This window comes from Lepidochelys olivacea (genome assembly GCF_965140295.1).
Source record: "Lepidochelys olivacea isolate rLepOli2 genome assembly, chromosome: 6".
Classification (NCBI taxonomy): domain Eukaryota; kingdom Metazoa; phylum Chordata; order Testudines; family Cheloniidae; genus Lepidochelys; species Lepidochelys olivacea.
This window is the reverse complement of record NC_140416.1, coordinates 11,195,001-11,204,534: the sequence shown is the minus strand read 5'-3', so window position 1 is coordinate 11,204,534 and position 9,534 is coordinate 11,195,001. Positions and strand designations below refer to the sequence as shown.

Here is a 9,534-nt window from a genome sequence, read left to right as displayed (position 1 = left end):
ATGTAGCCCACGAAAGCTTATGCTCAAATAAATTTGTTAGTCTCTAAGGTGCCACAAGTACTCCTGTTCTTTTTACTTCCAACAGTAACTTGTGAAATGGCTTTCTGGGTGTGAGCCATGCAATCAAATCCTGATGCCTTAAGGGGGGCAGAACTGTTAATTGGTTATCACAGCAGTCCCCATCTATCCCCAGCTGGGCCTGGAGGGCGGTGAGGTCTGTAGCCTAATGACCTGAGCTCTGTCCTCCCCTTCAGTTTCCTACTGACTTATCTGCACTGTAGTGCTCCATCTGAGGGGCACAGAGGATGCTCTTTGGCTGCAATGATTCACACCTCTCATTGTATGTGCCTATCCTGCCATCTAGCACCTTGGAGCTGGCTGGGAGCTGCCCTGTTGCCCAGCGGTTGGTGCTGTGCAGTCCTAGTGTTACCCCGAAAATTCAATTTTGGGGCACTCCTAGAATCACCCTCTTAATCTGTTCTTCCCAAGGTAAAGGTTTCCAGGATAGTTAAGGTAACACTTAAAGGACAAGGATACAACCTTTCAGTAAAATGAGTGACACAGGCAGTATTCGCAAAAAGAAAAGGAGTACTTGTGGCACCTTAGAGACTAACCAATTTATTAGAGCATAAGCTTTCGTGAGCTACAGCTCACTTCCTCAGATGCATATCGTGGAAACTGCAGCAGGCTTTATATATACACAGAGAATATGAAACAATACCTCCTCCCACCCCACTGTCCTGCTGGTAATAGCTTATCTAAAGTGATCATCAGGTGGGCCATTTCCAGCACAAATCCAGGTTTTCTCACCCTCCACCCCCCCACACAAATTCACTCTCCTGCTGGTGATAGCCCATCCAAAGTGACAATTTATTATGCTCTAATAAATTGGTTAGTCTCTAAGGTGCCACAAGTACTCCTTTTCTTTTTGCGAATACAGACTAACACGGCTGTTACTCTGAAACAGGCAGTATTCTTTCCCCATAATCGAGTATCTTTTTATTAAATGTAACTAGTAATCATATACTACAATATGATCTCAAATTAAAAATCAGACATGAATCCCCTATTGCAAGTTAAAGAGCATTTAAACCAAAAGAGCAAACAGTTTAAATGATTCTAAGTGATGCGCTCTATTGCAGATGGCCAGTCTGCAATAGATCACTGACAGCAGTTCTTCAAATGTACTTTAAAATTTTACATATGTAAACCACAAATTAACACACTTATATATCCACATACTAATACTGCTATACTATCACTATACTAGCTCATACCATGCTATACAATAATTAAATCTAACAGGCTTACGGTGATTTCACTGTGTAGTCTCTGACACTGCTGCTGCTTCAACTTTTTTGCCTGGTTGCTTTTCTCCACTCTTCTCCCAACTTTTCTCTCTTACAGCTGGTTCTTCCAACTGATCTTCTCTGTTCTATCTGTCTCAATTGTGTCACCATTTTATATTGTCCTGTCAGAACTTTATATGCTTTTTTTTTTAAACTTTACAACTTCATTCATTTTTTTTTTTTTAACTACACATTCATTCATGCTCACTGACACCGTTTACTTCAGAGTTACTGGTTGCTGAGACATATCATGTGACCTAAGCTTCCAATCGTACGTGGTCTACAGTTTCCGATGGTGGAATGACTTTTGCTTATTCAAAAATGGAGATCAGGAATACAAAATGTAGTCTGGGGAATTTCTCTGGTATCACCTGCTCTGATTCATGGTCTCTGACTGACAGACCAATTAAGGTCTGAGTCAGCATCTAGTAAAGACTCCCATTGACTCCAGTGGGCTTTGGATCAGGCTGTCTGTGTGTTGCCCTGGCCACGCCTCCAGGTACCTCCCCTGAAGCTCCCATTGGCCGCATGTTTGACACCCCTGTTCTATGCCTTCTACATCTTTACTCTCTGTCTGCATCTCCATGCTCATTGTGCTTATTTTGCCCCGGATCAGTCTCCTTTGCTGTTCTTCGTTACTGACTCAAGGCCGGATCCAGGCACCAGCTTTCCAAGCAGGTGCTTGGGGTGGCACTGAGAATGAGGCAGCAGTCTGTGTCATAGAATATCAGGGTTGGAAGGGACCCCAGAAGGTCATCTAGTCCAACCCCCTGCTCAAAGCAGGACCAATTCCCAGTTAAATCATCCCAGCCAGGGCTTTGTCAAGCCTGACCTTAAAAACCTCTAAGGAAGGAGATTCTACCACCTCCCTAGGTAACGCATTCCAGTGTTTCACCACCCTCTTAGTGAAAAAGTTTTTCCTAATATCCAATCTAAACCTCCCCCACTGCAACTTGAGACCATTACTCCTCGTTCTGTCATCTGCTACCATTGAGAACAGTCTAGAGCCATCCTCTTTGGAACCCCCTTTCAGGTAGTTGAAAGCAGCTATCAAATCCCCCCTCATTCTTCTCTTCTGCAGGCTAAACAATCCCAGCTCCCTCAGCCTCTCCTCATAACTCATGTGTTCCAGTCCCCTAATCATTTTTGTTGCCCTTCGCTGGACTCTCTCCAATTTATCCACATCCTTCTTGAAGTGTGGGGCCCAAAACTGGACACAATACTCCAGATGAGGCCTCACCAATGTCGAATAGAGGGGAACGATCACGTCCCTCGATCTGCTCGCTATGCCCCTACTTATACATCCCAAAATGCCATTGGCCTTCTTGGCAACAAGGGCACACTGCTGACTCATATCCAGCTTCTCGTCCACTGTCACCCCTAGGTCCTTTTCCGCAGAACTGCTGCCTAGCCATTCAGTCCCTAGTCTGTAGCTGTGCATTGGGTTCTTCCATCCTAAGTGCAGGACCCTGAACTTATCCTTATTGAACCTCATCAGATTTCTTTTGGCCCAATCCTCCAATTTGTCTAGGTCCTTCTGTATCCTATCCCTCCCCTCCAGCGTATCTACCACTCCTTCCAGTTTAGTATCATCCGCAAATTTGCTGAGAGTGCAATCCACACCATCCTCCAGATCATTTATGAAGATATTGAACAAAACTGGCCCCAGGACCGACCCTTGGGGTACTCCACTTGATACTGGCTGCCAACTAGATATGGAGCCATTGATCACTACCCGTTGAGCCCGACAATCTGTGTCCCACAGCAGCAATTCGGCAGCAGCTCCTGTGCTGTTCCGGAGGCGGCGGCAAGTCGGCAGTAGCTCCATTGCTGTGGCGGTGGCTATTTGGCGGCGACTGCTTGGGGTGGCAAAATTGGCAGAGCCACCCCTGGCTGGACTTGCCAGGAATGTGTCTGATAAGAATTATATTTACTGAGCACAGAGGCATGGAACAAAAATGTGTTAGTCAGTGCAAGATAAGCTGTGTATTGGGTAATCTAGCCTCACAGGGAGCTTCCTTGCCCAGCACTAGAAGAGAACGCTGGCTCCAGGGAAGTCCCAGCATTGCGGGAAGTCATCCAGCTCTGAAGAGACACCAAAGACAAAAGTCTTGCATACACAGGGGTTTTGCCTCAATTTCAGCCACCAGTGTAAAACTCCAGTGTAGACAAGCAAAACTGCTATTTGTACTGATGGAGCGGACCCTGGTTTTGAGCAGCTACAGGAGTGGCTGGGCCTGATAGCTGTACTCAGAGCAAATCCCCACATAGATACTGATGTAAAGGAGGGAAGTGAAGAGAGTGACAGGAAAGCACTGACTGGAACTGCTATTGTTCAATTATGCAGTGAGTCAGTTAACTGGGGAAGCAATTATGATCTGCACCAATAACACAAGAAATCAATAATGAAACAATTATTACAGGAATCCATTAATGAAAGATTCAGCTGTACACCAAATCAATTCTAGAAGGGAATGGGGACAACAGCCAGCCAGTTGGGAACTAATACTACCAGGTCTAGACGATCAGGGATTGAGTGATGTTAACAGTTAAGTAAAGTTGTAACGACATAACTACGATTCTGGTGCTGGTTGGGTGCCTGGTTCCTCCAGCCCAGCGGGAGGCAGGGAGAAGATAGCACTGGCATGGTGATGCCTGGAAGAAGTGGTAGCGAGGGCCTACAGGTGTCTCAACAGCAACACCTCCACAACTGGGAGCAAAGGGGAAGGTTGGGAAGGATCTGGATCCCACAAAGGTTAAATCTACCAACTCCCCCCTTACCCTCAAAAAACAAACAAAAAATCCTAGATGAACATTAAATGAGATCTGAATCCCAGAGTCCCTGTTTCCTTTGATAGTTTCTAATCACATCCCCCAAAATCTAGATGAGGAGGTGGGGATGGAGGTAGAAGTAGTGTTCCCAGCTACCTTTGTTTCTGCTGAGTGAACAGGAAAGGTCTGTGCCCAGGGGGCAGAAGCCTGTTGGCACTCCTGCTGCGTGATCACAGCTGGTACCAAGCGTTTCCCAAATTGCTCCCGCCGGGCTAATCCATGGGCTGAAAATGCCTCGGCAGCGTTAGCATCGAGCGGGGGTCCTGGCGGCAGCTTGGTGTTGCGTGTGCCACGGTGATCTCAGCATGACAGTGCTTGCTGTAGGTGCCGCGGTTGTCCCCAGGTTCACACCTGCCCGCACCAGGCAGGGACTGTCTGGAAATGAATTAACTCTTCCTGTGCCAAGGCTACGTCGTGCCCGTGAGTTAACGAAGCAGGGAGTCAGCCAGGGCCCGGGAGGGTTGTGACATATGCAGGAACCATGGCGCCGGCTTAGTGCTTGGCGGGGGAGGGAAGACGGAGGCGTCTCCCTCCCAAATATGCCGGACTCCTCAGCTCCAGCACTCCGGTGCCCTGCCCCCAGACGGCTGATGGTGGCAGCCGAGCCCTGGAGGGGTTCGGCCTGTTGTGTCCATGGGGGTATTAGCCCAGGTCAGAGCTGGGCCAGGTGTAGGATTTACCCCTCCCCCCATGCTGGAGGTGGCCCGCATCCCATACAGGGCACGGGCTGTCGGGGGACGGGCGCCCAGAGTCAGCCGCTTGAGGCCCGGCCCAACCCCGCCCCCTCCGCAGCGGAACAAAGATGGCGCGCGGCTGAAAGCGCTCTAGACCGGACCAGCTGCCGGAGCGTACCATCCTCCTCACATTGCCACCGTCTTCCCCACCCCCCTACCTCCACAGCAATGGTGAGGCTCACTTCCGGTCGAGGACCGGAACCCGGAAGTGTGTGGCCCTGGGGGCTCCCCGGCTGCTCACAGGTGAGTATTCTCTTACCGATTATCGGCTCCTTATCGCTTAACCCCTTCCCGGCCAGGTCTCGCGAGAACAGTGGGGATTGGCTCTCTTCCTCCCCTCAGCTGGCGACAGGGGCGGGACTGTGCGTGCGACGATGCACCGACATTCCATGCTCCCCGCCCTCCCCTGTCGCGCGCCGATCTCTTTCTCCTCCTCCCCAGGTGGCGTGGCACGTGCATCAGCGCCAGCTGTCCAGCCCAGCGCGTGCCCTTCCCGCCCTTCGCCGGCGGTGGGGGGAGGAGAGAGGCTGTTACGCTGGGAGCCCCCGTCACTATCTCTGCCCGTACCCCGCCCTGTCCTCGCACCAACACACCCGGTGCCAGGGCCAGATTAACCTTTTGTGGGCCCAGTGCCAAACATATTTGTGCGCCCCCACAGGGGCAATGGAGCATGGCGCGGCGAGGCCAGTCCCCAGGGCGAGGGGCCCGCCAGGCGCATGGCATGGCAGGGGCGGCCCCGCTCCGCCCAGTCCAGTGCGAGGCCACTATTTACAAACTGGCAGTTGCCAGATGCACAGTGGCCATGTGATGCCAGCATGTCCCATCCCACGCCAAAGAGCCCCCCCGCCCAACACCCCACTGACTTCCTATGACCATAGCCCCCCCAGACCTCCCCTGGAAATGCACAGCACCCTGCCCAGCACTCCCCTGCCCACAGCCCCATCACAACTGCCCAGCACCCCCCACAGAACCCCCACTCCCTATTGCCCCAACACACACATCTTCCCTGCCCCCTCACAACCCAGCACCCTCTCCCCCCCAGATTCCCCAGAGACCCACTCCCCCAAGCCCTGCCTCCCGGCTGCACTCACTGGTCCTGCTGGGAGGTGACTGTGTCTGCTGGGCTGAGCTGGCAGTGCAGTTAGGGCTGGTCCCAGGGCCAACAATTGCTCTGTCCCTTCATGAGTGCTGCAATCAGCCAGGCCAAGGCCTGCTCCGCCAGGCTCCCTCAAGAGGCTCTTGCCTGGAGGGGCCCAGCTAAGCCCCCCACACTGTCCCCCCACCCAGACTGAGACTGGCCAGGCTTCTGCACCAGTCCCAGGCGGCTCAGCTCCAAGGAGACAGGTGGAGCCCCACAGGCCTGGAGCCAGCAGTGCACTGGGGTCCAGCCAGGGGGCAGAGAGGAGCCAGAAGCAAGTGGTGGGTGGCGGGAGGAGTGTGGTCTCGGGGTACAGTGCAAGTGGAGTAGGCCAGGGCCGCTTCTGAGCTCTATGGAGCCACTGGCACCATTATAAACCTGGCACTGCTCGGTGCAGCCATCAAGGTGGGTAACTCGCCCCCGGTATAGCTGGAGCGGGTGACTTGCGCCGATGCGGCCAGTGCTGGCCCTTATGTGGGCTGCTCAGCCCAAGTGCCCAGCGCTGGCCCTTCCTCGTGCGGGCAGCTCAGGTTGATGCTGCCAGCACTGGCCCTCGTGCAGGTGACTTGCATCAGTGTCCAGTGCAGTCCCTGTGTGGGTGAATTATGCCAACACACCCAGCTGCACGCACCCTGTGTTCATGACTCACACTATGCTTTGCCCACGTGGGAGTGGCCTGTACCCAATGTGCCTAACACCAGCCTTAAGTGGATGACTCATGCCAACACTCCTAATGCTGCTGCCAGGTGAGTGACTTGTGCTATTGCACCCAGGGCTGCCCCATGCATGTGACTTACACCAACCCTCCCAGACCTGGCCTGTGTGGGTGACTCATGCCAACAAGCTCTGTGATTGTGACCCCATGGGCCGCCCCATAAACCGCTTGCTTTCACTGTTACTAATGTATGGGCCTCATCAGCTGAGAAATAACATTGCTACTCATCAAAGGGCTTACTAAATAGATAGCCCGATCCCACTGTGCTTTCCAGGCTTCTGATTCTGGGCCTCTTCAGCAGAAGTCAGTTCTACTAGTGAACATCCTCTACTGAAATTCTTCTGGTATAGGTATGGCCATGCCATTAGAATTGTTTTTGTTCTCTAGGAGATTATAGATACACTGAAGCAGGGGGTAGGGTTTCCAGCTGCCCCAGTTCTCACTGCCCTGTATCATTCATCTTGTGAGTGTGTCTTGTGAGACAGCTAAGAGACCTGAGTTTGTTTAAGAGTCTGCAGCGTGATGGCAAAATTTGCTGATGCACATATGCCTTCTGGTTTCACAACGTGATTATTAGATGGTTTGGTTGTGTCCTGGCTGGAGGGGATTTGGAGACCTGAATGTTCATTTGACATAATATGTTATTTGCAGAGACTGATGCAACATCTCCAGAGTCAGAATCTGTGAGATATTTCACTTGAATCAGAGGTAGAAGAGACACCTGTAGCTAGTACTAGGTTAAAATCTGCACTAGTTGTCTCATTGGTCCCTTTTCGCACCTCTGCAGGAATGTACCTCTGTTTTTTTTTTCCTGTTTAGTTTTTATTCTGTTCCCAGTTACTGTATATAGCACTTTTCTGACAGAGTGTGACCTTAATGCGTAACAAAGCTAAATGGTACAAGACAGCCAGAGCATATATAAATGATGGAAAAGAGTGCTGCAAAGGGTTTATTCCACTGACCTCAGTGGAGTTAATCCTGATTTACAAAGGTGTGAGAGTCCATTGCATGGAAAATATGAAAGTATTTATTCATAAAGGGAAAAGAAAGGAAAGGGAAATTCAGGTGTGACATGGGCAAGAAGATAAAAACATATTGTCAGACATGATTTGTAAAGGTAGGGAGATACAGGAAGGCTGTTCCAGGTGGCAGGAGTGCCAGAGTGGAAGGCATTTACATCGGGTGATGTGTAGAAGACTAGCAGGAAAATGAGCAGGGAAGTGTGTCTAGAGATAGACGATTGGTTTTAAAAACACAGGGGGATCATGCTGAGCAGAATCTTGAAATAAATGGCCAGCTAGTGAAGTTGTTTAAGAATTGGATTGATATAGCCACACACTTTGGTATGACTGAGAAGGTGTTTTTCTCCACTTTTAAATGCCTTTGTCCTGGCACAGAGGAGGAATCATCTCCCTCTATTGTCCCTGAAATGGAAATACACTGTTGTTGTAGCTGTGGTTGTCCCAGGATACTAGAGAGACAAGGTAGATGGATAATATCTTTTACTGGACCAACTTCTGTTGGTGAGAGTGACAAGCCTTCGAGCATACCTCTCTTGCCAGCAAAAGTTGGTCCAAAAAAAGATATTAGCTCATTCACCTTGTCTCCCTGAAATGGAAAGACCGTTGCCAAAATCAAAATGGCTAGATTTGCTGTTTTCTTTTTCTCTCTGTCCTCAGACTCTCTGTTGTGACAGAATCCCCCCTACCACTGTTGATTGACATAATTTATCAACGCCTCTTGTTAAGTCTGTCATGGGATTAATATCTATATATTGTCAGTGTGCAGCTGGCTTTGTGAAACCTAGTAATTGTCCATTTACACTCCTCATCTCTTAGGAATTCACATTCCCCAGTGAAAATGGAGACCTTAAGGGACCTATCTGTGAAGGAGCTCCAGGAGCTGCAGGAGAATTCTGAGGAGATAGAGCGTCTGGCACTGGAATCAACAGAGGTAAACATTAACATGCATGCTGCAGGGTAAGGAAAGTGTGGATGCAGACAGGAGGTGCTGCTCCTCATTGGCTGTGGCTTTTGATCTCCCCTCTCAGGTCCAGGAACTACAGCTGGAAAGGGAGATGGCCTTGGCCACAAACCGGAGCCTGGCAGAACAGAACCTGGAATTCCAGACGCCGCTGGAAACTGGCCGCACAAACCTTTCCGACAGATACCAGAAGCTGCAGAAGCTGGCTGAACAGTGCCAGGAGCAGAAGGCAAAATTGGGTACGTGTCTCCCAAACCACCCACCCTCCCCAGTGTAGTCAGGTCATCTGTAACCAGGACTTTTTCCCATCTCTTTCCCCACCCCCCGCATTCCTGCCCAGTGGACTGAGGAGCTCCCTTTCTGTACAGGAGGTCTGTATTCTGAATCTGTCTTCTGGTTTTTGTTCAGACTGACATGGACAGAGTAGAGGTGATTCCCTAGCCAAGAGACTGCACAATGTTGGTTTCTCCTTGGGTTTTCTCCCTATATTAAAACTCCCCAAGGCAGCGAAGGTTCCCATTGTGAATGTGAGGGGTTTAACAAAGTCTTGGTGGCATGGGGCAGGAAGGTGACATAGTTTCTACTTTACGCTTTGCTGGGATCATGAGTTAAAACATAGAGCCTTGGGATAGGTGCCTAGTATTGTCTCTGAGAGAGCTGGAGACATGGTAATTTTGCCTAGTTTTTGTATGTCACGTTTTGGTCATCACATTTTTCCTCCCCAGAGAAATTTTCTGTGGCGATGCAGCCTGGGACCTTGTTAAATCTTCTGCAGGTGGAGGG

At 50.3% G+C, this 9,534-nt stretch overlaps 1 protein-coding gene across 2 annotated transcripts in view; it reads left to right on the top strand.

The window, feature by feature from the left end:
* Positions 1 to 2,648: 2,648 nt before the first annotated feature.
* Positions 2,649 to 9,534, top strand: part of VPS37C (VPS37C subunit of ESCRT-I) — a 9,502-nt gene continuing 2,616 nt past the window's right edge. Inside the window, exons 1-4 of one of the 2 annotated variants that reach the window (XM_084630851.1) lie at positions 2,651 to 5,158; positions 8,607 to 8,721; positions 8,819 to 8,990; positions 9,477 to 9,534. The exon at positions 9,477 to 9,534 is cut by the window's right edge and continues 25 nt beyond it. In XM_084630851.1, the coding sequence (XP_084486977.1) occupies positions 8,629 to 8,721; positions 8,819 to 8,990; positions 9,477 to 9,534 (323 nt within the window). In that variant the 5' untranslated portion in view covers positions 2,651 to 5,158; positions 8,607 to 8,628. Of the gene's footprint in view, positions 5,159 to 8,606; positions 8,722 to 8,818; positions 8,991 to 9,476 lie in introns of both variants that reach the window. The other variant, XM_084630852.1, reaches the window with a different exon arrangement.